The sequence below is a fragment of the Chanodichthys erythropterus genome, chromosome 9 (genome assembly GCF_024489055.1).
Source record: "Chanodichthys erythropterus isolate Z2021 chromosome 9, ASM2448905v1, whole genome shotgun sequence".
Classification (NCBI taxonomy): domain Eukaryota; kingdom Metazoa; phylum Chordata; class Actinopteri; order Cypriniformes; family Xenocyprididae; genus Chanodichthys; species Chanodichthys erythropterus.
The window spans coordinates 21,946,267-21,973,763 of NC_090229.1; the positions used below are offsets into that span (position 1 = coordinate 21,946,267).

General features: G+C 38.3%; 2 protein-coding genes across 2 annotated transcripts in view; one reads left to right on the forward strand and one right to left on the reverse strand.

Moving 5' to 3' along the window:
• The window catches only part of celsr3 (cadherin, EGF LAG seven-pass G-type receptor 3), a 52,310-nt gene extending 32,464 nt beyond the window's left edge, over positions 1-19,846 (forward strand). Inside the window, exons 16-36 of the mRNA XM_067395044.1 lie at positions 1,620-1,803; positions 1,883-1,984; positions 2,075-2,169; positions 2,827-3,036; positions 3,164-3,347; positions 4,967-5,116; positions 5,186-5,366; positions 5,450-5,617; positions 7,879-8,005; positions 8,200-8,406; positions 11,705-11,879; positions 11,964-12,076; positions 12,199-12,278; positions 12,615-12,741; positions 12,862-12,981; positions 13,113-13,210; positions 14,487-14,608; positions 14,751-14,924; positions 15,053-15,241; positions 16,064-16,937; positions 18,187-19,846. Of these exons, the coding sequence (XP_067251145.1) occupies positions 1,620-1,803; positions 1,883-1,984; positions 2,075-2,169; positions 2,827-3,036; positions 3,164-3,347; positions 4,967-5,116; positions 5,186-5,366; positions 5,450-5,617; positions 7,879-8,005; positions 8,200-8,406; positions 11,705-11,879; positions 11,964-12,076; positions 12,199-12,278; positions 12,615-12,741; positions 12,862-12,981; positions 13,113-13,210; positions 14,487-14,608; positions 14,751-14,924; positions 15,053-15,241; positions 16,064-16,937; positions 18,187-18,214 (3,708 nt within the window). The 3' untranslated portion in view covers positions 18,215-19,846. The remainder of the gene's footprint in view (positions 1-1,619; positions 1,804-1,882; positions 1,985-2,074; positions 2,170-2,826; positions 3,037-3,163; positions 3,348-4,966; positions 5,117-5,185; positions 5,367-5,449; positions 5,618-7,878; positions 8,006-8,199; positions 8,407-11,704; positions 11,880-11,963; positions 12,077-12,198; positions 12,279-12,614; positions 12,742-12,861; positions 12,982-13,112; positions 13,211-14,486; positions 14,609-14,750; positions 14,925-15,052; positions 15,242-16,063; positions 16,938-18,186) is intronic.
• A 183-nt stretch (positions 19,847-20,029) lies between these two features.
• On the reverse strand, positions 20,030-27,436 carry LOC137027162 (uncharacterized). The gene is made up of 5 exons (XM_067395051.1): positions 27,331-27,436; positions 25,672-26,361; positions 25,464-25,569; positions 25,287-25,348; positions 20,030-22,778 (listed from the first exon to the last, which is right to left on the reverse strand). The coding sequence occupies exons 2-5, from the start codon at positions 25,978-25,980 to the stop codon at positions 22,245-22,247; spliced, it is 1,011 nt and encodes a 336-aa protein (XP_067251152.1). The 5' UTR covers positions 25,981-26,361; positions 27,331-27,436; the 3' UTR covers positions 20,030-22,244.
• Positions 27,437-27,497: the final 61 nt, after the last annotated feature.

Sequence of the window (27,497 nt, forward strand, 5' to 3'; positions counted from 1 at the left end):
CAAGCGTGTCTTGCCTAAAGTCAAGCGTGGTGGTGGGAATGTCATGATCTGGGGCTGCATGAGTGCTGCCGGCACTGGGGAGCAGTTCATTGAGGGAACCATGAATGCCAACATGTACTGTGACATACTGAAGCAGAGCATGATCCCCTCCCTTCAGAGACTGGGCCGCAGGGCAGTATTCCAACATGATAACGACCCCAAACACACCTCCAAGATGACCACTGCCTTGCTAAAGAAGCTGAGGGTACCTAAACCCTATTGAGCATCTGTGGGGCATCCTCAAATGGAAGGTGGAGGAGCACAAGGTCTCTAACATCCACCAACTCCGTGATGTCATCATGGAGGAGTGGAAGAGGACTCCAGTGGCAACCCGTGAACCTCTGGTGAACTCCATGCCCACGAGGGTTAAGGCAGTGCTGGAAAATAATGGTGGCCACACAAAATATTGACACTTTGGGCCCAATTTGGATATTTTCACTTAGGGGTGTACTCACTTTTGTGGCCAGCGGTTTAGACCTTGATGGCTGTATGTTGAGTTATTTTGAGGGGACGGCAAATTTACACGGTTATACAAGCTGTACACTCACTACTTTACATTGTAGCAAAGTGTCATTTCTTCAGTGATGCCACATGAAAAGATATAAAATATTTACAAAAATGTGAGGGGTGTACTCACTTCTGTAAGATACTGTACATGCCATAAGAACTCAATGCCATTGACTGTCATTGACATGAAATCCGTTCCAACAACCAGCAGCTTCCTAAACATGCAGAGCGTTATGCTCCTCTGAGAACACTTGTTCCTGTCCTTCTCAGAGTTTCAGGGGAGTGAAAACAGACTTTCTCAGGATCAGCCTGTGGTGAATCTACAATGTATATTTTTGCAGTTTAAAACCACAGTTTACAGTTTTTAAAATTTTTTTATTTTTATTTTTTATTTTTTGCAAGTTGCAATTTGCATTACAAAATAAAAGCGAAATAACTGGGAATTAAAAATATCACAATGCAGATGCTCAAACGCCACAGCTTTAAATTGCAGTCATAATTTGGATGACTACAGCTATAGAAATGGCTTATGTTAGGTTACTTCCTCTCACTAGCTGCATGTTCTTATGTACAGTATATACAGTTAAAACCTTCTCTAAATGGGACCACTAGTTATAGTCAAAAACAAACATGTATTTTAAACAAATACAATACTTTTGAGTTGGTACTATTTTTAGGAGTAAATGCCTACTATATACAGCATAGCTGGTCAGGGAAGTGTTAATTAGTTTGTGTGTGCGTTTAAGTGTAATTAAGAGATTAGAGATGTGTGTTCTTCACTCTGGGGTGCTATAATAAAACATTACTTACCCTCACACTGTACTGCATCAGGCTTTTCATTATCCGTATATTACACTCCAATCCCAAAGGAAAACACGAACACACACAATCATATAAGGCTTTGGAAATATACAGTTAAATGATTTGTCTTATTATTATTATTATTATAGCTATTATGATTAAAACATGTCAATATTTTTTTATTATGTTATAATTACTAGGCTTTGCGATAAAAAAAATTAGTTTGTATTATGTAAATGCATGCGTTCATATGGATGTTTTGTGTGTATCAGGAGTTTCATTACCGACAGCGGGGCAGTGACGTCTGCCTGCCATGTGACTGCTACCCAGTGGGCTCCTTTTCAAGGTCATGTGACCCTGAGAGCGGCCAGTGCCAGTGCCGACCCGGCGTGATTGGCCGACAGTGCAACATGTGTGATAATCCGTTTGCTGAGGTCACACAGACGGGCTGTGAAGGTACATACACATCCATCCAACCAGTAATCCCTCCATGTTACCAAAATGTGTTAATTATTTCCTCACCCACTTTTCTTAGTGATCTATGATGGTTGTCCGAAGACCATAACATCAGCAATCTGGTGGCCCAGAACAAAGTTCAACCTGCCTGCTGCTGTCCCTTGTCCCAAAGGATCAGTGGGTGAGTGTGTAGATTATTATCTTTGACTTTTGTCTTTTTTTTAAAGTCCAACTAATCCATCAATCCATCTCTTTTTTTTTTTTTTTGAAGGAACTGCAATTCGACACTGTGATGGAGAGAGAGGATGGCTGGATCCTGATCTGTATAACTGCACCTCTCCTCCTTTTGTAGAGCTGAACACAGCCGTGAGAAGCTATACTTTCACATTTATCATCCATTTACTATAATAAGGGCTGTTTTCACGTTAGGGCTCATAACCAATAAATGGCTGATATTAAAATTCTACACTATTTAATAATTTAAAATGAATTTAGGCAGCACAAAATTATAATGTGCTGTGTGAAAAATGCACACTCATTTTAAATTAGATCAATCTAAAGATTGCTTTTATCAGTCTTAATAAATTGTTTTTTAAAAGATTTATTTTACTTGAGTGCAAAATAAATATAATATAATTATAATATATATATATGATAAATGAGCTTGCACAATTTTTAATCTCCATTGTCCAATATCGACCGATAGATTAAAAAATATTTCCTAATATGGAACCAATATATTATGCATCCCTAATAGAATTGAGAATAATTACAAACACATGCAATAATTATATTTATATAACATCCTCAAATCATTAATCTACACAAAACTGAACCAAGTGTTACAAACTGCTCATTCATCATCATGAATGAATAGAATACCCATAGCTTGTGCAGACACTGGATGTGCGAAACAGAGCTAAGGCCCATAACTTTCAGATGGTCATGCGTACAGTATTGGAGCTGATTGTCTACATTACATAACCATCTTTTCAATATGTGTGTGTGTGTGTGTGTGTGTAGCTGGAGGCCGTAGAGAGAAATGAGACAGAACTCAGCACCATCATTGAGAAAAAACTGGCCCATCAGCTTCGTGATGTCACAGAGGCAACAACCCGTCTCTATGGCAATGACCTTCAGATAGCCGAGCGGCTGCTGTCTCGCCTCTTGACCTTTGAGAGCCTCCAGTCAGGCTTTGGGTTGACAGCCACTCAGGATGCACATTTCAATGAGGTGTGAATTTCTTTAGGGAACCGATGAATAGCTGTAAATTTGAGATTCAAATTTTATTGAGTTTGATAAGACTAGTTGATAAACGTCTCATTCTGTTCTGTCTCTCGCACTGTGTCTCTATCTGCAGAATGTGATACGAGGCTGCAGTGTTTTGTTGGGTCCGGGCAGTGCTGCGTTGTGGAGGGGTCAAAGTTCAGGTCAGAACGGAGCGGCGGGATTGGCCGATCTGTTGGAGCAGTACGCCCGCATACTCGCCCAGAACATGAAACAGACCTACCTCAATCCTGTTGCACTCGTCGCCCCAAACATCGGTCAGCATTAATACACAACAAACACTAACACTAACATACAAAAGTTTGGGGTCAATATGTTTTTGTTTTTTTATTTAAGAAATGAATACTTTTATTCAGCAAGGACACATTAAATTGATCAAAAGTGACAGTGAAATCATTTATAATTAGGGTTTGACATTAACACCCACCAACCCACCAAATGCGGACGGATTTTAGCAGTGGCGTGTAACGCAGTCACTCCTACTAGCCACTTTGGCAGGTTGAATTGTGTATATAATATATACATTTTTTGAATTGTAGTCTTTTAAAAAGGCATCTGAAATAATAAACTAAGTTCAATGTAGTGTTGTCAAAAATATATATATATTTTCGATACTGATACGCTTCCATTACTTATTTTCCGCAGAATAGATACACAATACCAGCTGTGCTTTCTCACGCTCTCACCTCTCCGACACACAAACCCGCCTCTCCTCACTCACTCATTTCATTTGCTTCGGATGAATAATGTTGGTGTTACAGGGCTTGAATTTCGGCATGGGATTGCGTGTATTGCGCATAGTTTTACTCATTCCTGCAGACTTTGTGCTCACACCCAAAGTGCATGCACATAAAGCTGCCTCTCAGTATTTTTCAGTGCTTAAACAGTCAAATACACACAAAATAATGTCAAAATGCCGGTCTTGGCGAGTATTCAGGTAAACACACTCAGTTATGTTGTAAGTGAACGTAAACAAGTGAGAAAGGAAATGCATGTGTAACAGTATAATGGATCTGTGTGTCAGGTCTTAAAGTGACAGCAGCCTAATATACCTGCTGCCAAATTAAGAGATAATATTAAAATATCTGTATTGCAGTTTTCCCCATGGTATTGATGTCAAAATTATGGCCAGTGAAAATGCTGAACGGCTAGTAACTTTGGAAAACCACTAGCCACAGTGGCTGGTGAACAAGCCCTGATTTATATTTCAAATAAATGTTACTTGAGCACCCAATCAGCATGTTTGCATGGGTTTTGAGGGAGTGAAAAGATCTGGGTCAGTTTAAAATTCTCGATCGACCTCTCTGAAAATTGTTTTTTTTGCTTGAAATACACAAAAATGTTTTTCATTACATTCGAAATCTTTAAAGCAGTTCTGTTGATTTGTTTATTTTTTATTTGTAAAGGAACCTTTCAATTTTGAAAGTTTTAAGACCAGCAATTTATATATTAGTAACGCTAGAGCAGACTATATATATAAAAACCGGTATTAAATATAAATCCCCATTGTAAATATATCCAGGTAAAATTATATTTTTAATAAATTTAATTAAATCATTAAATGATTTGTTGATCATTTTACGCTAATGAACAAAATACTCTGGTGAAATGGTGTTCATTTTTGTACGTGACAAGCAAAGCAATTCAGTTCTAGAGGACAGAGTGGCTTAGTCAGCTGATGGTGAGAAAAAGTAAATATTGGAAATATTCTGTCATGTGCAGTGTGAGATAAAGCTGAGAAAGATCAATGAGAGACTAACACCTGCAGTGTGCACCTATGGTATGATCTTCAGAAACTGCAACTGCAGCACTACAGAGAGCAGATCTATTAAATGAATCCTGTAGTTCACACAGTGTGTTTGTTTGTGTGTTGCAGTCATGACTCTGGATCGCGTTGACAACCACACACACGTCCGGCGACGGTTTCCACGGTACCACAGTACTCTGTTCCGAGGTCAAGCACTTTGGGATGCTCACACACATGTTGTGCTGCCCCCTACTGCACTAGTCCCACAGCGCAACATCTGTAAGTCACATACACACTCTTAAGTCCACTTAAAATGCTTAAAAGCACTGAGCAAGACTTTGTGTTTAGTTTCAGCTCCATCTCCTGCTGGCCCTGTGAACCTGTTGGCCAATCAGACGCTAGAAGCAACTGCAGCGCGACGTTCTTTGTCACTGCAAGAGGCGCCTGTCTCCATAGTCATCCTTTTCATCTATCGAAGCTTGGGGGCCGCACTTCCTCCTAAATACCACACAGACCGTCGTGGGGTCAGGTTAGAAAGGGTCTAAACTAAAGATAAACAAAACACAGACCAGTTGTGATCATCTTTCTAACCATGTGTGTGTATCTCTGCAGGTTACCCAGACACCCTGTGTTGAACTCGCCTGTGGTGAGTGTGTCTGTGTATAATAATCAGACATTTGTGGAGGGTTTTCTGGACACACCAGTTTTGCTGGAGTTTCGTCTTTTGGAGACCAGCAACCGCAGCAAACCGCTGTGTGTGCAGTGGAATCACAGCAGCCCGTGAGTCTGTGTTTGCAGTCCTTGTTTACTCAATAGTGTCTCAAGAACAAATAAAACCACTATTAAAGGGTTAGTTCACCCAAAAATAAAAATTCTGTTATTAATTACTCACCTTCATGTCGTTCCAAACCCTTAAAGGTGATAAATAGGATCTTTTCGTCGACTGAGAATCCAAAGACTGTTAGTGAGTTTTTGAAATGAGCGCATGCATAAGGACAACCCCCTTCCTTTCGAGGGAACGCCTCCCAAAACTCGCACGAGTATTGGAACACGAGTGTTTACCACCGGCATTTGCTGTGTCATGCTTTTTGGATTCATTATGTCGGACTCACCGCAGGTAACTCATAATCTGCAGTTGTTACTCCTGTCTCCTGACAAAAACATTGCATGCGGCGTCTGTGGAGTGTGAAAAGTTACTGGAGCGCGCAGCCGCGCTCCTCTCTCACAAGGAACGTCACGGCAGTGATTGACAAGCCAGAGGGCCAATCGTGTAAATGATTGGCTGATGTTTTTAAGGCCCTACCTCGTGCACAGATGATGTATATTAATATTATTCCTTTCAGTGCGCCTAACAGTCTTTTATCAGTTAGTAAATACAGTTTCAAGTAATATTGCAAAAATGTATAAAACAAAACATCCTCTTTAGCACCTTTAAGACCTTCATTCGTCTTTGGAACACAAATTAAGATATTTTTGATCCGAAATGTATCTGGCTCATCCATAGTCAGCAATTTAAATACCACTTGTCATTCTCTTAATGCTCTTTACGTACAGCACTTCAAGGTTATACATCAGAACGCAGACTCAGTATTGGCCGAAGCAGCATGACTCATACGTGTGATGTTGACGCAGAAGCCGGCCAATAATGAGTCGGCGTTCTGATGCAGAACCTGGAAGCACTGAACGTAAACAGCGTGAGAGAATGACACAGAAGAGAAGATATTGTTGAATATTGTTGATTTTGCACACAAAAAGTATTCTCGTCGCTTCATAAATTTAAGGTTGAACCACTGTAGTCATATCGACTATTTTAACACTGTCTTTAGTACCTTTCTGAACTTTGAAAGTGGATTATAAATTGCTGTCTATGGAGGAGTCGTATACCTCTTGGATTTCATCAAAAATATCTTAATTCATGTTCTGATGATGAACTAAAGTCTTAAGCGTGTGGAAAGACATGAGGGTGAGTAATTAATGACAGAATTTTCATTTTTGGGTGAACTAACCCTTTAAAGCACTATCGGGAATCTTGCATTAAACTACCGGTCAAACATTTGGAATAATTCAATTGTTTAGGAATTATTCTAATATGCTGATTTTATGTTCCAATATTAACATTATCAATTTTGAAAACCGTTCATAAAACTGATTAATATTTCTGTGGAAACCGTGATGCATTTTTTTCAGTATTCTTTGATGAATAGAAAGAATCAAAAGAACAGCATTTCATTGAAATAGAAATCTTTGTAACATTATAAATGTCACTTTTGCTCAGTTTAATGGGTACTTATTTTTTTCTTTCTTATCCCAAATTTTGAATGGTAGTGTATCATGGTTTCCACAAAATATAATTATAATAAATGTTTCTTGAGCAGAAAATCTGCATATTAGAATGATTTCTGAAGGATCATGTGACACTGAAGACTGGAGTAAAATTCAGCTTTGCCATCACAGGAATAAATTGCATTTAAAAATGCATTAAAATATAAAACAGTCATTTAAAATTGTAATAATATTTCACAATTAGGGCTGTTCAACGATAACCGTGGTTATCGTGTACAAAATAAGAGTCTTTGTTTACGTATTATATGTGTGTTTGTTTTGTGTATAATTATTATGTATATATAAATACACACATACATGTATATATTTAAGAAATATAAGCATGTATGTATAAATATATTTATATTTTTCTATATTTAAATTATATATAAATGTATTTGTATAGAAACATAAGATATTTTTCTTAAATATATACATGTATGTGTGTATATTTATATATACATAATAATTATACACAAAACAAACACACATATATTATGTAAACACAGACTCTTATTTTGTACAAGATAACCACGTTTATGTTGAACAGCCCTATTCACAATATTTCTGATTGTACTGTATTTTTGATCAAATAAATGGTGGTGAGCATAACAGACTTTCAACAACATTAAAAAATCTTACCAACCCAAATTTTGAACGGTAGTGTATATTGTTATTGTAAGAAGTAAAGTGTAAATACTATGAACGTGTGTTTTCAGTATATCAGCAGGAGGCTGCTGGACTGTGAGAGACTGTAGTGTGGTCTATAGGAACATGTCACATGTTCGCTGTCAGTGCCACAGACTGGGAACATTTGGAGTCCTTATGGACAGCTCACAGAGAGAGGTATAGTACACAAAAAAATTCAAGGCCACATAACTACTAAACAGCTATTCTTTACAAAAAGATTCACATTTTCCATGTTTTTCAAGAATACAATTCTACATAGCAACATGATGTTTCATTGTGACATCTCCTTCAGCACAATCATCACTGCTGATATCTTTTTTTCTTTTTCTCTCTCTCTTTTTGCTAAGCAGCAGTTAGAGGGTGACCTGGAGACCCTCGCCATAGTAACGTACTCCTCGCTCTCAGTTTCCATGGCGGCGTTGTTGCTAACAGTGGTGGTTTTATCGTGCCTGAGGGGACTGAAATCAAACACACGCAGCATTCATTCCAACATGGCTGCCGCTACTCTACTCTCCCACCTCACATACCTGCTGGGCATCAACCAGACGGAACAACAGGTCAGAGAAGAGAGATGTCTGTGTGTGTCTGAATCTAAATGTGGGTTAGTGAGACAGACAAAGAAAGTTTGGGTGGTCTCGAACACAAAAACACTAAAACAGTCAAAAAACACAGTCTGTGTAGTCTCCTTTGTGCTGAACGTACATTGTTTTTTGTAGATTGAATCAATCAATCAATCAATCAATCAATCTATCAATCAATCTGTCTATCTATCTATCATTAAAAAAATGTTTCATCATATGATTTTTTTTTTTTATTTATCATTTGTCTTTGTTTTAAAATACCAAGATCCTAAAACTTGAAGTCACAGATTTTCAGTGTGGTCTTAAATGTTTGTTGCCCACTTTACATTTTACAGCTTTTATAAGCCAAGTGTAACAGCAGGTTTTAAAGATCATGAATAGTTCAGTAGAAAGCAAGCTGATTGTCAGGATAAAGCAGTAGGCTGCTTGAATATGATTTGTCATTCAGAAACCGACATTACAGCCATTAGCGCAATATGGTCCAAAAACCACTTACACCACACAGTGAGTTGGGAAACCAATGTTATTAAACACTTTTCTGACACAGACGCTCTCTCTGTGTCTCTACCGTCCTCAGACAGACACTCACACATTCTTTCTCTTTCTAAAGCAGGTTAACACCATTTTTAACAGACATTATTCTCTGGAGTGCAAACCACTCACACTAAAAGCCTGTTACTGCTGAGTTCATTAATTTCAACTGCTGGGCTGGGCTGGGATGTGGGTGTGTGTTTGTGATAGAGTATGTGTTCATTCATAATTCATCTTTTCCCTCAGACATTGACTTTGCTTGTGTGTATCGATTTTAGACCTTATATTCTTGTCTATGTCTTTTGGACATGTACAGCAGAGAGTATTCAGTAAATGATGGGAATGGGATCAGGAACTGTTTTGAGCTGGATGTGAACTCACAACACCTGACTAAGCACCTCGGCTTAATAAGTGAGAACACATGTACCAAGCAGTAGGCTAGGGGTTTTCAAACCTGTCCTGGAGGACCCCCAACACTGCACATTTTGTATGTCTCCTTTATCTGACATTCCCTTATCAGGTGTGTTAGATGAGAAAAATCGGGACACTGCACTAGTCCACTCAATGATCATTTCCTCAGTGCTGTACTCTTACTATAAATTAAATGACCAGTATGTACAACTCCATGTTTTCAGAATAGCCAACATTTATCAGGCCAACGACCCCTTCATTCATGAGAGTGCAGAAATCGAGTGCTCAGCAGACAACCGTTATTGGCTACAATGCTCAGCACTGAAACATTTTATGCAGTGGAGTAAATCTAAATATAATGCTGTAATCAACACTTTTCATGATAAGTTAATCTTGACAGCTGTAACTGTAAATACAGTTTTTCAAAAGAGTTGTTCCTCATGTAATACTTAATATGCAAAGATGTTTGCTACACAATCACAGCAGTATATGTTTACATTGAAGTCTTAAAGGAGATATGCCCATTTAACCCTTTAAAGTCAACATGAAATGGAGGTTGTGATAGTCTTTTCTATGAGAGAAATGGATTCTTGAACAAGAAAAATATGGGGTTTCTCATTTGTCCATGAGGAATTGATTAGATAGTTCTCATTTGAGTGACAGGTTGTCCCACCCTCACGCCAGTAAACACTTTATTAGAGAAGAGATGTTGCTGCAAGAAGGAGGGGAAGTTGTTTTGATTAAAAAATTAAAAAATTAACCCTTTGCTACACAACATGGGTCAAAAATGACCTGTCTGAGTTCTTATTTTCTATATCTTTGCAAGAAATTAATTTCATCATTCAGTATTCAAGGTATTACTCAATAAACAAATCCTTAATTTAATTTTTCCTTTCTTTTTTAATTATTTTTTTTTTGTGTGTGTCATTACCTTTCTAAAGGCCAAAGTATACTTCACTTTTTAAGCGTACGTGAGGGTCAGCATACAGATTTTTTTTTTACTTTTTATCATTTCCGCCGGATTTCTGTAACTCTGTATGTGCAACCTGCACATACACATTTAAATTGCGTTCGACTGTGCGCAAAGTATACTTTCAGCTTTTTTTACAGTGATGTCATAATCCACCTCAGTTCTGTTGAGGACCAGCCGCTAACACACTAGATTAAGAAAATCACAAGCACAAGAATATTTTCAAATACACATCAAACCGTTGATACACTTATTATATATTTTCACTGTTGTACAGAAACCTTGTTCAAAACAAGGAACACTGATAGATGTAAAAGGTGACCGGTAGCATTGGTTTATGACAAAAAAATAAAAATTATGAAATACAATATATATTATATATTATATGAAATATAATATGTCTTTCAGCCATCAAATATAAAAAAGCAGCCATGTGAAATATGTGGCAGATGAATAGTTTTCTGCAGTAAATATGTTCCTACTTGCGAAAATTTGCAAAGGTTTGTATATGGGTCATTTTTAACCCATGTGTGTAAAATTGATGTAGAAATACAAAAGCTGTGTTTGTTTATAAAAACATTAAGAAAAAATAAACAATGATTTGTGAAAATCAAAATATTTAATGAATACCTGGAATAAATGACAAAATACATTTCTTTCAAAGATTTAGCAAAGAAACACATAGGAAATGAATACGGGTCATTTTTGACCCATGTGTGTAAAATTGATGTAGAAATACAAAAGCTGTGTTTGCTTATAAAGTAAGAAAGAAAAAATGATTTTTCTTGATGACATAATGATTGATGAAAACATAATGATTTTTGACAATCAAAAACAAGATATTTAAGGAATACATGGAATAAATTAATGATAAAATACATTTCTTTAAAAGATTCAGCAAAGAAACACTCAACATTGATTGAAATTACATAGGAAATGAATACGGGTCATTTTTGACCCATGTTGTGCATTAGAAGGGGTTTTCATAGCTTGTGCATCAAAGGGTTAATGATGTTCGCAGATAAATCATTTATAATAAATACTGCAATATTCCATAAAAAAAAAAACAAGAATTGTCAATTTTGATTTCAAGGCGACTTTAAATCAGAGGGCTAAAATCAGTGTAGAAAATGGCCTTTTTTAAAGCCCTTTATTGAGTGTGTGTCTGTGTGTGTATATATATATATATATATATATATATATATATATATATATATATATATATATATATATATATATATTTTTATATATATATATTTATATATATATATTTATATATATATTTATATATATATAATCCAGTATGCTTTTTTTTTTATACTCTCTTTTTACTAAATGGTTTATTGTCTCTGGTTGGTGCAGTTCCTGTGCACGGTGGTTGCAATTCTGCTCCATTACTTCTTCATGTCGGCATTTGCGTGGCTGTTTGTGGAAGCTCTGCATATTTACCGCATGCAGACAGAAGTGAGAAACATCAACTATGGAGCCATGAGATTCTACTATGCTATTGGCTGGGGAGTCCCTGCTATCATTACAGGTAGGTAGTAGGTACACACACACACACACACACAAATGTATGCTTTAATATAGATATGCTCTGTGACATGTATGTGTGCTGCAGGGCTGGCAGTCGGTTTGGATCCAGAGGGGTACGGCAACCCAGATTTCTGCTGGATCTCCATGTACGATAAGCTCATGTGGAGCTTTGCGGGACCAGTTAGCGTCGTCATACTGGTATTGTGCTCTTCAATGCGTTGTAAAGGATCTTTATGTCTTTGAATTTCTTTCTCTGTGTTTTGGATGTATGTAGTACAGCAATGATACTCTAAATTGGCAACTCTCTCTCTGTTTTACAGATGAATGGTGGGATGTTTTTAATGGTCCTACGTATGCTGTGCAACCCCACTCAAAAGGAGATAAAAAAGCTGCCCGTGATGTAAGTACATGCATGTATTCAGGAACATTCAATATGGATAGTGGGACGTGGACATTATAAAACTTATCTTTATGAATATTAATAAGCTGACTTAATATTCGCCCAACTAATTTGATTGAGAGAAAAATATTATAATATTTTATTGATCGTATTTTGTTTTACTGAATTTTGCTGTTTATTTTACTGAAATTGTAATGTTATAATTATTGTTATTGTTATAATGGTAGTTTCTTTCTTGCATTTCATGAGTCAAACCTGTTTTCAGCACAGAATTAATGCCTTTTCATCTCTTTATTCTATACTAATTCCTTTTATTCCATTTTATCTCTCTCTCAGTTCTACTATCCGCAGTGCCTTCCTCCTGTTATTGTTGAGTTCTTGTGTTTGGTTGTTTGGTCTTATGGCTGTTAATAACAGTGTCCTGGCGTTCCACTACCTGTTCATTGTCCTCTGTTGCGTACAGGTAAGTGTGTACTGGCTCTTACACATCTTTTTTTTTTTTTTTTTTTTTAGTTGAAAACTTTCATAGTTGTGTCCTATGTAATGTAATGTATTATAATGTTATTCTACTTACTTGTCTCAGGGTTTGGCTGTGCTGTTGGTTTTTACTCTCCTGAACTCAGAGGTGCAGGAGGCCTGGAAACTGGCCTGTCTGGGCAAGAAAAGCCCCAGTGAAGAACCTCCCAGACCTCCACAGATTACTGTTAGTGAACATAAACACACATATTAAGATATGATCCCCACTCCATGCACGGTTACGCGCACACAAACACATATTTAAACCCATGGAGTGAAAATAAGCATGTATATTTGTAACCTGCTCTATGTGTGCAGGGCCAAAACCCGTACAACAGCGCCTCCCTGCTGGAACAGAGCGGATTACACCGGATCACACTCGGAACTTCAACTATCTCATCAGTCAGCAGTGCAAGGTCTGTCAACACATCAATTTATGATTCAATATTCTTAAAATTATATAAAATTTATAAAACCATATAGATTTTGGGTGAATTTCAGGTCATCTCTGCATGTAGAGAGAAGAGATGGGGTGAAGGAAAGGAAACGTAGATTAAGGCAATGCTGAGGTGTGATTGACTCAGTTTGATTGCGCCTCGGATGGGGATGCTAATTTTGCAAGAGAAAGTTCAAATGTATTTCCTTTGTTTTTTCAAAGAGTAGCCCTCTCTTGGTCCAGACAGTCCAGCATTAGTCTTACAGTCTCATTAACTATGTTAACTGTTGAATGTTAATGTAATAAAGTTATATGTTAGTTCATTGTTAATTCATATAATTCATGTAATTTAAATTCATGTAAAGTTGTGTAGCTGTGAACTGTTCACTGATAATATACACTATTCAAGTCTGGGGTCAGTTTCATACACTCTAAAAAATGCTTGGGTTGAAAATGGACAAACCCAGTAATTGGGTTGTTTTAACCCAGCGGTAGGGTTAAATATTTGCCCAACCTGCTGGGTAGTTTTATTTAACTCCACTATTGTTTAAAAATTACTGTATTGCTTAATTAAAATGAACTCAAAGTATGTTGGAAATGAACATTTATTAATGTTCAATGAATATGAATTATTAAACAATAAACATTTATTAAATCGCTTAATAAACTATTAAATTTATATTAATAAAATACTAAAGCTTATTAATAAACATTCACCTTTTGTCTATTATTGTTGCCTCTAATTGCATCTGGTTTTTAATTTCCCAACTATTTTGGGTTCATTTTAAGCTAGCCATATAGCAATTTTTAAACAATAGTTGGTTTAAATAAAACTACCCAGCAGGTTGGGCAAAGATTTAACCCAACCGCTGGGTTAAAACAACCCAATTGCTGGGTTTGTCCATTTTCAACCCAACTTGGGTTGTTTTTAACCCAGCATGTTTAAGAGTGTACATGCATACATTTATCAATGTGTGTGTGTGTGTGTGTGTGTGTGTGTGTGTATACACATATATATGTATGTATGAATGAAACCGACCCCAGACTTGAACAATAGTGTATATATACACTATATGGGCAATATCACACTCGTAGCCGTGCGATATCACATGTCTACGCGTGTGATATTGCGTTTATACAACAGTTCAACGGAGTGTCTTTAAAACCCTCTTTTGTGCAGAATTACTTCCTTTCGCCACGGATTAATTAATTAATTTTTTCAAAAGAAGCTGATGTGTTATTTATGTTTTTCTCAGGGAGAATCTCTTGGCACGGCAGACTCTAGAACACAATCTTGCTCACACAGGGGCCACTGACCTGGATGTGGCAATGTTCCACCGCAACGGAGGTACACTAACACACAATAACCTGCATGCATGTACGTATTCACACACACAACACTTATACACTTACAATTGCTCGCTATTCATTTTTGAGTTTTTGGCCATGTCTTGTGACAAATCTCTGTCAGAATTAGTGACATTTAGTTGATCTGTTCTTCATTTATTCCTGTCTGTCAGGTGAGGACTCAGACTCAGATTCTGATCTGTCACTGGAGGAGGAGAGGAGTTTGTCCATACCGTCATCAGAGAGCGAGGACAACGTGCGCCTGCGTGGACGCATCCAGCGACGCTTCAAACGGACTGGTCATGGTGAACGTTTACTCACAGAGCCCTCCCACAACGGTGGAAAAGGTACTGATATCATTGTCGCCGACGCCTATATTATTATTGATAGTGAAGCCAAAGGAGTGCAGAAAATTAGTTTAATTCTTAGTTTCATGATGCCCAACTGTTAGTGTATGGAACTGTTTATGTGTCAGATCTGGATGGCAATGACCTGCTCTCCTATTGGCCAGCGCTGGAAGGCTGTGAGGCGCACTCTCTGCAGAAATGGGGCTCAGAGCGCCGCCTAGGGGGCGACTACAGCAAGGACGCAGCTAATAACAATCAGCCAGATGCAGCGCTGACCAGCGGAGATGAGAACGGGCTCACACACAGACATCGCAAGGGTGAGGCACACATTCATCTAAGATGTTATCCAGTAGTGGCCAATACCCATACATTATGATATTTAATTTTGCATTTTCATATTACCTATTTTTATATTCAGATTACCATCTGCCCTCATCTAATGTACACTTAAAGTTATTCTTTAAAAACATTAGTAATTATATACATGTAACACTGTACTTTACTGGCTATTGGCCAATATCAGGGTTATTATAGTTAACTAAAACTAAAACCATGCCAAAAAATGAATTACTTGAAATAATATCATAAACTGGAGGAAAATAAAATATAAAACACAACAAATATTTTTTAATCTAATTGAGGAAACATTTCTAATTCAAACTAATTCAAAATTTTAATAAAAATGTAGTAGTATCTCAATGATACTAAAATAACACTGTTCGATATTAAACTTTTTTTTTTAATTTATCATCTTATTCCCCTATCGATCCCCTTTCTGTCATCTAACACTTACTTAAAATTAATCTTAAAATTTAACACTTTAAATGTTATCTTTACTAAATCTCTGAATGAATATCCATTTTTCATACTGTATTTTATAATGTTGTGATGTCTAAATTCAGTTAGATTTTTGCAGTATTTTTAATTTATTTAAAAATAAAATAATGGTACTTTCATCTTCAATATTTTCTAAATAAAATAGTAATAAGATAGTGACTTCTAAATATATACATTTTATAAATCTTAATTATATTAAAATTTAGTTATTGACTTGGTATCAGTCAATAATTGGTATCAGCCATAATTTTAATATGGATGCATAGAAAGCCATACTAATCCCCTCTGCATCTATTTCTCAGGAATCCTGAAGAATCGTCTGGGCTGCCCTCCTGCTCTGCAGGGCCTGTCTGCTGTGGGTCGCGCTCCCAGCGAGATGTCTTGGTACAGGACCTCCACGTTGGGTCACAGAGGTGTCCCAGCCGCCTCCTATGGTCGTATGTACTCCGGTACTGGCTCGCTGTCCCAACCCGCTTCCCGGTACTCTTCTCGCGAACACCTGGATTCGCTTGCGCGACGACAGCGTTCTCGTGACAACCTTGACCTCTTGCCACGACGACGCGAACTTGGTGCTGAACACCTGGGTGGGTCCAGAGAGAGGCTGGGCCCTGTTCACAGTATCCATGCCTCCAGGGAGGATCTGGTGGGCAGGGGTGGTATGGTGGGTTTAATGGGGGCAGAGGGTTCATTGAGTGGATCGAGAACACAGCTTAACACTCTAACGAGGCAACAGGCCTCTCGGGAGCACCTCGGAGGGGCTCTTATGAGCAGTCGGTCCCGGGAGCAGTTGGAGTCTAATGGTGGAGCGCAGCCCTGCAGGGAGTGGCTGAGAACCCTGCCCCCCCGACAGCTCTCACACCCTGAGCCGCACCCACCCTCCTCACCTCCTCCACCGATCACAGAGGAACCCCAAGAAACCCTGCCCTCTCGCCGTGGTCGCCTAGACTCCGCCCCCCCATGTAGGTACCCGTCATCTGCAGCTGCACCCGGAGCCCCATCCAGTCGCCCGCCCTCTAGTGAACACCTGGATATCCTCTCCTCCATACTCGCCTCCTTCAGCTCCTCTGTCTTAACCCCGCCCCCTAACCCCGTCTCTGCCTCGGCAGGCCCTTCCCCTTCCCCGCCTCCTCTCTCTGCAACCTCTCAGAGCGTCTCTGAAGTGTCACCTGACTCTGAGTAAGTCCAGCCCATTTTCGTCTCACTGTGTGTCCATTCATATTCCACATTGTTTTATGATCATCCTCGGTTCTGTTCTCATAAAACTGATAGGTCTCTCCAGGTAATGATATGAAGATGCAACTTTGTTTGCTGTAAACTGAAAATTCTGTCATCGTCTGCCCATTCTCACACTGCACAACACTCATATGGCTTCTTTCCCATTGAACACAAAAGAAGCTGAACAAAATGTCTGCGCTATTGATGATGATCAGTTGCAAATTTTGCATGGTTTATAATAATAATAAGTGAGCTAGGACGCATAACCTGATATTATATGTTCTTGGGTCAACATTTTTGTTGATCCTGGAACAACGTTCAAATCAACCAATCAGATTTGAGGGACAAGTTTACAGATTATGTCAAGTTTAGGCTTAAAATCATGAATTGATGCTTCTACATCAGTGTTATTCATCTATCATTTCCCTCTGATTTTTGGGATAACTTATGGGGTAGGGTTAGGTTTAGGGGTAGGAATAGGGTTAAGACTAAATTTTCAGACTAGAATGTTTTTCCAGAATCAACAAAATATGTTGACCCAGATTCAGACATTTTTACCACAGTAATAGACCCCAACCCTCTAACAGCTTTATTCGGGATTCTTCCGGATAATGCTAAACTGACAACTTTAGAGATGGATAATATTGCACTTTGTACACTGTTGGCTAGAAGACTTATTTTAATTAATTGGAAGCTGCCATCTCCTCCAACCTATCGTCAGTGGGTTTTTGACCTACTTTTTGCCCTTAAACTTGAAAAAATTAAATTTTAAATTAGAATGAAACCCGATCTTTTCAAAAAATCTTGGAGCCCGTTCTTAGATTATTTTAAGGAGACAAGCTCTATCTAAAAATGTTTATTTTTATTTATTTATTTTGCCCCCTTCTCTGTTTACTTAGATGATTATATGTGTATACGTGTATATGCGTATATTATTCGTTGATTGTTTATATGTATGTGAGCATCTACTTTGCTTCTTCATTTTTTTGTTTTTTTTTTACTCGCACTTGCTTAACTGTGTAATATTTTAATGCTTGTATTGTGCCTTGAGATGTTTGTTTTTTATTTTTTTAAAAATTAATTAAAATAAAAAAGCGCATCTAACTCGGCAATATCAGGACTGCCTCTGGTGCCCCTTCAAAAATGTATGTACATGATGATGAAGTTCTTGACATATTTCCTATTCTGTCTTTCTTTTGTCTCTTTGTAGAGTTAACAGAAGTGATGGACAATCTTGATGATTCCTTCACAGCCCCATAATGCACCTATGCAGACGGGCTCAAGAGAATCACAGGACATAGCCAACAGGAGCGATCAGGACTCCTACTTCAACCTGGGAAGAGTGTTGTTCATCAAGGGCTTGAGATATCACTCTCCTGAGAACAGACAGGAAATCAAACCAGAGAAGGTGATGATTTCTATGATTTTCATTTATCCAAACTGCAAACCTCAGATTGCAGGCCAACAGCTGAGAGGACTGGTCAGAGAGAAAGAGAGAGAGAGAGAGAGAGAGAAAAAAACTGTACAGAACACTTTTATACTTTTGTATCTTTTTCATCAAAGATCAAAGAAGAAAATCTCTAGTGATGTTTTTGAAGATTGTGTGGATATGTGTTTAAGTGGGTAGGACCGAAAAAACATTTTCAAACCCATTCCGAGCCAAAACAGTCCCAAACATTCCCACTCCAGTCTTTATATTCCAACATGAGTTTATGCAACAAGCCACGCCCACTGATATATGGAGAGATAGTCTACGAAGAAAAGGATTGGTCCATGTAAATGCAGCAGTTATTGGCCCAAACATGGGATTGGTGGGAAACTCCAGAGACAGCGATTGTAAAGAATTCTGAAACAGAAGATATGATTTGACCGTAATGATTGTCAATCAAGAGATTGTTTTCAGACAGGTGACTTGATTGGAAGATTTGTTTTGTTGCTCTAAACTCTTCAACAAACTCCAACAAACTCATGCTTGTATGAGATGCCTGTCCAATTTCTGGCCAAACTGCTCTGAAATATTATTGAAGCATGTGTTGAAGTTTGTTGCAGCTGTGTGAAGAGACCTTTATTTATTTGTGTTATTGACCTGCAATCATATTCAAGACTTCGTAGCATAATTAAAACCTCTTTCATATCCAGACTTATCATAATTCAAATATTGCTTAAGGAAAAGTTACGCAAAGATTCCAAATCAGCTATTCATGAGAAGCTATTTAACAAAGATACCTAAATATCTGTCTCTGTTAAGTACTGAATAAACTTCAGAGAAAGGAACATTGTGAGATGAGCTAAATACAGTCATTAAGGGAAGATCATCTAAAAATATCAGGCTCTTGTTTAAAAGGGAAATCATGCTTCATCATATGACTTTATCTCTTTAGTCATTTATAGTATTACCATGAGTTTTGCCAAAAAAGAGTGCCCTATGTCACCCCTTTTATACCTCTTGCTTGTCATAAAGTGCTCCAGTACTTTTTCTATTCATGATTTTATATTTTATTTAACTGCATAACTTTATCTTGTACAGACATTAAATTAATTTATTTTATTTATTAATATTTATTGAAATTCATTTCTCTACCATAATCATTGCTAGAGTGTTTCTAAAGAAGTGCGTGTGGGAGTTTTGTTTTTTTATAAGAGCGAGATTTCATCTGTTTCAAATGTTTTATCTGTGAAACTTTTGTATATGTACTGTCAGATATGTCCCCCTCCTCTTCTGTTCACAATGCATTCTGGGAAAAGAAATGTCCTCTGTACATCAGCGAGAGAGAAAGAAAGAGAGCGGTGGAAGACAATGATTGGGTGGGAGAGAGAAAAGGGGAATGTATAATGGCTCAACATGTTTATTATAGGACATGTTGTATCCCTTTTACTCATGGGGGGTTATCAGAAAAAATCTGCAACCAACGGGAGTTGAAAACGAGAGCCGTTGGGAATCAATAAAAGAGTTATTGTTACCACGCTTCTGCTTGTTTTTTTTTTTTTTGAATATTCAAAAGACAAACACTTCTTTAGTTAAAAAAGATTTACTTGTTTTATCACATTACACATTTTTCGAATTTCAATCGAATAAAATGAAATTACATCTACATGTAAATTTCAAATCTACTTTAACAGTGGAAGGTTCTCACTAGTTTAACATTTTGCTTCACTGATTTACACACTCCATTTCCAGGCTACTACTGTAACACTTTTAAGGGACAGTTCGTTAAAAACTGAAATTTACTAACCCTCATGTTGTTGACTTTATTTCATGCAACATCATGACAGAAAGTAAATGATGACTTTTTTTTTTTTGTAACTTGAGAAGGGCAGAGGGCTCTGCCAAACACTGTTTACTAAGACATAAATGAACAACACTGAACTTAGCTAAATTCAACCAGTCCATGAGTATGATGTCCATTTACGAGAAACAGTTGTTTACCTGAAAAAACCTGCATAGTATAAATAAGCTACAGTGAACAGAATCAAAAGGTTGGTCCTGAAGACAGTCCTAAAAAACAGTCAGATGAGTTGGATCCAAGGATGGTTTCTGGACTGGCAATAGCCTCCTTCACGCAATTGCACTATATTGACTTTTTCCCTCATAATTGCAGTATAATTTCCTGCTATTTAGACATTATGAACCACAATTGCATCAAAAGGGGGCCTTGCAGGACCTTAATCCATCCTTACAGTAACATTAGAAATCTCATTTCAGTTCATTTCCTCTTCCCATTTAAGCAGCAATGAATATCACTGCTCAATTCTGGCCTGACTATGTAAGGGTTTGGGGCTGTTCACACAACGCATTTTTGATGTTTGATCAAATCTTTTACTGCGTCTCTCGTGTGACGTGGCATCCTAAGAACAAGGCACTCAAGTTAATGCTTATTTTTTTTCATATTACTCTGAGTCTTGCGATTTTAAACACAAAAATGCATTTTGTGTGAACGATCCCTTATGCTGTGTTCCATTCAACTCGGAAAGTCTGAACTTCCACAACATTTTCGTTTGTGTTATATCACTCAAACATGACACCCAGTGTAACTTAAGGCGCGCTTACACCAACAACGATAATTATAACGATAACTATATTTGCTTCCACATCAACGTATGGTAATTGTTTATTGTAAGCTCACGCGCTGCGGTTTCAAAGTGTTTACAACATGTTTTTGCTGTTCCTGTTGCATTTACACGGCTTTAACCAGCAGATGTCCTCAGCATGCTATGTTTCGAGTGAATAGCTAGTGTAATCGATCTAATATAACGTTGATTAAGTCAATATAGTGGAATAAAAACAACGCCTAGTCTTTTTCAAAGGAAGTAAGACAAGTCGACATAGCGCCTGATACCTGAGGTAATTTTATGTTACACTTTTTGCTAGCCTGGCATAATCTCATCTCCGTTTATACTGCTCACCATTTATTCCGAGGGTATGACCAATTGTTTTCCATATATTCATTTTCTTTATCCTTTGGTCAAACAGTGGTGGCTTTTTCTGGACCTCAGCGATTAACTTCTCAGCAATGTCGTCTGCCATTTTAAATGCGCAAGCCCTTAAATTAGAACTGATTCTGTCAGCGTTTAATCGTTTAACAGCTGGAAAAAATCGTTCTGAAAGTGATTGTTATTATCGTTATAGCTATGGTGTGGACAGTGTTATTTTCTTACATTTAGAATGATTATTGAACTATATCTTTATCTTTATAGTTATCGTTCTTAGGGTGAACGGGCCTTTAAAGGGATAATTGACCCAAAAATGCTCCAATCCTGTAGGACTTGCTTTCTTCTGCAGAACACAAACAAATATTTTAAGAAATATTTCAACTGTTTTTGTGAAACGAAAGCCATTGGGTCCAAAAAGAAAACAAAAAAACATTGGATCTGAAAATAAACACTTTTCAAGATATATTCTTTTGTGTTCAACAGAAGAAAGAAAGTCTCATAGAGTTTGGTAAGACATTAGGGAAAGTAAATGATGAATTTTTCAATTTTGGGCACACCCCATTTAAAGTAGAAATATCCTACTTTCGACTGAATGGAATGCAGCACCAGTGTGGATGAATGGAGAAGAGATTTCTGTTCTGCTATTGGAACGAAGCCTGCTTGAGTGAATTCCCCCTCCATATGATACACATGGTACATTCCTAAACACCAATTAAGTTTAGTCCACAATAAAAAATATATTGTTTTGTAAATAAACAAAATTGATAGAATAAAAAAAAAAAAAAAAGACTTTCCAAAAGAAAGTAAAAATAGCTAAGATGTCATAAACATCTGAGTTCATGTCTGTGGATGTTCATTATCCTCGCTGTCGCTACTGGAGGGCAGATAATCTGCGCCTATCTTCCGTAGTTTGGCTTGGTAATATCTCTTCTTGGCCCGTGCCGCCTTCTCCTTCTGCCTCACTGCTTTCCTCTTCTCCTCCCACACACACTGCTGAAGCAGTAACAGACTCATCGTCTGCTGATGCTCCAGCTCGAACAGTTCCTGTCGGCGTGCCTCCCATGTTGAGTCTGAGGTACAAGAGTCCATTGGCGGTAATGAATTCTCAAATGATCCTCTGGCAGGAGCACGTGGCACCGCAGGCTCTCTGTGTATGATATCAAAGTTTGCACCCCTAGTCCCTGATCCCAGCCCTGAGGTGCTTCCTGCATTGGTTGGGTAGATGAGGGAAGGACGACTGGACCTGGAAGAGACTGAATGTGAGCGGAGAGGAGAGGAGGCAGTGGCAGGAGGAATCCCGGAGTTGATAGGTGGGTGAGCAGGTGAGGCCAAACCAAGTTCAATGGCTAAGTTCTCCTTGCTGTCTACTTCCTGTAAAAAAGTGAGTTTAACAGCATAATATTTGCTGTACATTTATGCAGTAAGACTCAAAAAGGCATGCTATGTTGGCAATATAACATGCATGTATTAAACATGCAGTAAACACTATCGCAACACTGGTGAAAATAAGAGTTCGCATTTATAGAATATTTAAATAATTATACATTTAAATAAAATATAATGATAATGACCAAGGCTGCATTTATAATATTATATATTATGAAATCACTCTTTTCTGTTTTAATGTATTTTAAAATGTAATTTATTTCTGTGATGGCAAAGCTGAATTTTCAGTCTTCAGTGTCACATGATCCTTCAGAAATCATTCTAATATGCTGATTTGGTGCTCAAGAAACATTTCTTATTATATCAATGTTGAAAATCATGATACATGTCTTTCCTTTTTTTAATGAATAGAAAGTTCAAAAGACATATCTGACATTTTTTTAATGCATTTAATGTCACTTTTGATCAAATTTAATGAATCCTTGCTGAATAAAAGTATTGATTCCTTTTTTAAAAAAAAATCATACTTACCCCAAACCTTTGAATGGTAATGTATACACTCACCTAAAGAATTATTAGGAACACCATACTAATACTGTGTTTGACCCCCTTTCGCCTTCAGAACTGCCTTAATTCTACGTGGCATTGATTCAACAAGGTGCTGAAAGCATTCTTTAGAAATGTTGGTCCATATTGATAGGATAGCATCTCGCAATTGATGGAGATTTGTGGGATGTACATCCAGGGCACGAAGCTCCCGTTCCGCCACATCCCAAATATGCTCTATTGCAGGGATGGACAACTCTGGTCCTGGAGGGCCAGTGTCCAGCAGAGTTTAGCTCCAACCCTAATCAAACACACATGAACCAGCTAATCAAGGTCTTTAGGATTAGTAGAAAGTTATAGGCAAGTGAGTTTTTATAAGGGATGGAGATAAACTCTGCAGGACACTGGCCCTCCAGGACCGGAGTTGTCCATCCCTGCTCTATTGGGTTGAGATCTGATGACTGTGGGGGCCATTTTAGTACAGTGAACTCATTGTCATGTTCAAGAAACCAATTTGAAATGATTCAAGCTTTGTGACATGGTGCATTATCCTGCTGGAAGTAGCCATCAGAGGATGCGTACATGGTGGTCATAAATGGATGGACATGGTCAGAAACAATGTTCACGTAGGCCGTGGCATTTAAACAATGCCCAGTTGGCACTAAGGGGCCTAAAGTGTGCCAAGAAAACATCCCCCACACCATTACACCACCACCACCAGCCTACACAGTGGTAACAAGGCATGATGGATCCATGTTCTCATTCTGTTTACGCCAAATTCTGACTCTACCATCTGAATGTCTCAACAGAAATCGAGACTCATCAGACCAGGCAACATTTTTCCAGTCTTCAACTGTCCAATTTTGGTGAGCTCGTGCAAATTGTAGCCTCTTTTTCCTATTTGTAGTGGAGATGAGTGGTACCCGGTGGGGTCTTCTGCTGTTGTAGCCCATCCGCCTCAAGGTTGTGCGTGTTGTGGCTTCACAAATGCTTTGCTGCATACCTCGGTTGTAACGAGTGGTTATTTCAGTCAAAGTTGCTCTTCTGTCAGCTTGAATCAGTCGGCCCATTCTCCTCTGACCTCTAGCATCAACAAAGCATTTTCGCCCACAGGACTGCCGCATACTGGATATTTTTCCCTTTTCACACCATTCTTTGTAAACCCTTGAAATGGTTGTGTGTGAAAATCCCAGTAGATTGTGAAATACTCAGACCGGCGTGTCTGGCACCAACAACCGTGCCACGCTCATAATTGCTTAAATCACCTTTCTTTCCCATTCTGACATTCAGTTTGGAGTTCAGGAGATTGTCTTGACCAGGACCACACCCCTAAATGCATTGAAGCAACTGCCATGTGATTGGTTGATTAGATAATTGCATTAATGAGAAATTGAACAGGTGTTCCTAATAATCCTTTAGGTGAGTGTATATAAAGGTGCGTTCACGCGGCCCCGTAATTCCTGTAGTTACGAGATTCTAGCTTGTAAAAAGCGTTCACGTCCTCGTAGAGCTCTTAATTACAGTTTGTAAGCTGTGAGTTTTCTGAAAGCTCCCACATGTACCACGTGGCCGCTGTACCACCTGACTGCTGTAGATTCATTTAGGCCTTGATAGTGGTGCCATGGAAACGCATAATTCCCAGTCCGAGGACGTGAACAGCTCCGAATATAACGTCACGTGTTGTCATTTCAAGAATCCGGTAAATACGAGGTGACGTGAACGCAGCATAATTATACATTTATTTATTTTCCCCAGTGTTGCAAGATAACCACATTTTCTGTGTTTATTGCATGTAAAACGTTGACCTGGTAACACTTTACATTTTAACATAATGGTGCGACATTTTCCACGCCTTGTACATCATATCACATTTCTTGTCATAAAGAAAGAAAACCTTTAGCTTAAGAGGCATTTCAGTAATCGTTTCAAGGCTGATTTCAGTCTTACATCATTTTGACTGTGGTCAGCATCTTCATGCTCACTCCCATTAGTGCCAGAAAGCCCCATCACTACAAGAGAGAGAATGACTCAATTAATCTCCTTCCCTGCATAATTACAGAGTTGACAGCTAGGGAGAGTGGTAGTATTTCATCCTGTAATAGAGATGACATGACTATTAATTACCTGCTCCAGGTGAGCTGCCCCTGACTGAGGCATAGCTGCCATCTCCATCTACATCCTCCAGACAGGAGATCAGGTTTGGCACCAGAGCAATGACTTCTCTCTGCACCTGACAAGAAGCACACACAACCACACTGTGTTGACTCTAGAAGCACATGGAAAGTCTCCTACTAGAATTTCCAAAACGTATAACAGAAAGACTTTAATTTACCTGAGTGAGGGCAGACACTGGAAGCCCAGCTGCCTGCTGTTCCTGTCTCTTCTGCAGCGCTACACGACATTCCACCTTCAGTCGTTTCCACAGCGTCTTCAGAGACCCGATGCTGCTGGGGGGTCGACTAGGGAACGCCGCATTGAAGGCCTGAGCCAGCTCTGCCCATACAGCGTTCCGGTGCACAGTAGTGTTGGTGTCTTTCCGAAAGTCCTGGACCGTGTCTACCACCGCATGGATTCTCCGAAGCAGGAAAAGCTTTTGCTCCAGAGTGAAGTTTGGCATGCGGTACGTCATGGTGGTCAGCATGAGTGTATTTGTGTGTCCAAAGGCTTATGTTGAGGTACTATGTGTTACTTCATTTATAGAAAATCTATAAAATCACAATTTCTGTATATTCAACAGAACAGTCTACTTTCAGTGTTACATGTACACTTTGTACACATGGTAACATTTACAGTATCACAGTGTCAGTTTTTGAGATTTACACTCCAGCATTACAGGAAGGTGAGGTCGGTTTGGTCCCGTTATGTGCAGTGCGATTCCAGAGTTTCAGTTGCAGTGATATGTTAAACTCTGGATGCCACAGGTAAATATGAGTGTGTGAGGTTGCTTGATCATCAGTTCTCAACGGAAATGCATCCAGGGTCCACCTGATGCGCAAGGGGTCACCAGACACACATGTGAAGTCTGTAATTTAGCAGACAGAAAGCAAAATGAAGGGACTGTTTTTTGAATCTTAATATTTGCTCCTCCTCTTGAAAGAATTAATGAAACATTTGATCTTTGGGGGATAAAACTCACGTTTCTAAGAATCGGTTCTTTTGAATCGTTCGTTTCAAAGAACCGGTTCATTAAAGAATGTTCAGCAGTTCTTCTACTTCGTGATGTCTTCATTAAAGCGTAGGCATTTTTATTATTTTGCTGTATATTTCTGTTATTTTTCGATTGTTTTTTCATTGTCATTGTAATTTTATTGGTCCCAGTTTGTTACAACCATTGTTCAATTAATTTATAAGCGAATTTTATAATGTGTATACAGTGTACGATAAGATTCGTTTATATCTATCGGTTGAAAATAATTTGAAAAACTTACATAAAACCAACTCAATCGCGTGTGTTCATAAAACTGTCTGACAAGTAGAAAACATATTTCCAGTTTTATTTATAACAATTCTGCTATTTAGTTATTGAAGTAATTCATCCCAAATCCTCAGTTCACAATGCTTTCATTGTCAACTCACTCGGTTCTCGACTCCTACGATTAGATCCGGTTCGGGAACGAATCGTTCATTCCAGTTTTGTGAACAAGTTCAACCGACTCATTTAAACGATCACACTCAAAAGAACAATTCGTTTAGGAATCGCGTCGCTATTACACGCAAGAGAATGAACAAAGGAAAAACAAGCTTTTAAATCCATGACTTGTCAAGTACTACAGGTGCAGGTGGAGCAGGCTGCATTTTATTGCAATTATTATTATTATGGATCCACTAGTCTCGTTAGCCACAGCGCTAAACCCGAGCACTGCACTAGAAGTGAACCCGAGCTGCGATGTAAGACTACAGCTAGAGCTCACTGTTCTTCATGAAGCTCTCGTGCATTATACAACCGCTAATGACAAACTGATAATATATCATTTATATTGACCCTACTTACATGCAATCATCAGTCTGACGATTTTATCCCGAAAATATTACACTTTGTCCCCACCCCCTGGGTTTAAGCGGTCCGTAAGAAATTTAAACAACAGACTGGAGACACATGCGCAAAAAGACGCTCCGGGCGTTAAAAAAAAGGCAGTTCACCCGTTTGTGCATTTTATA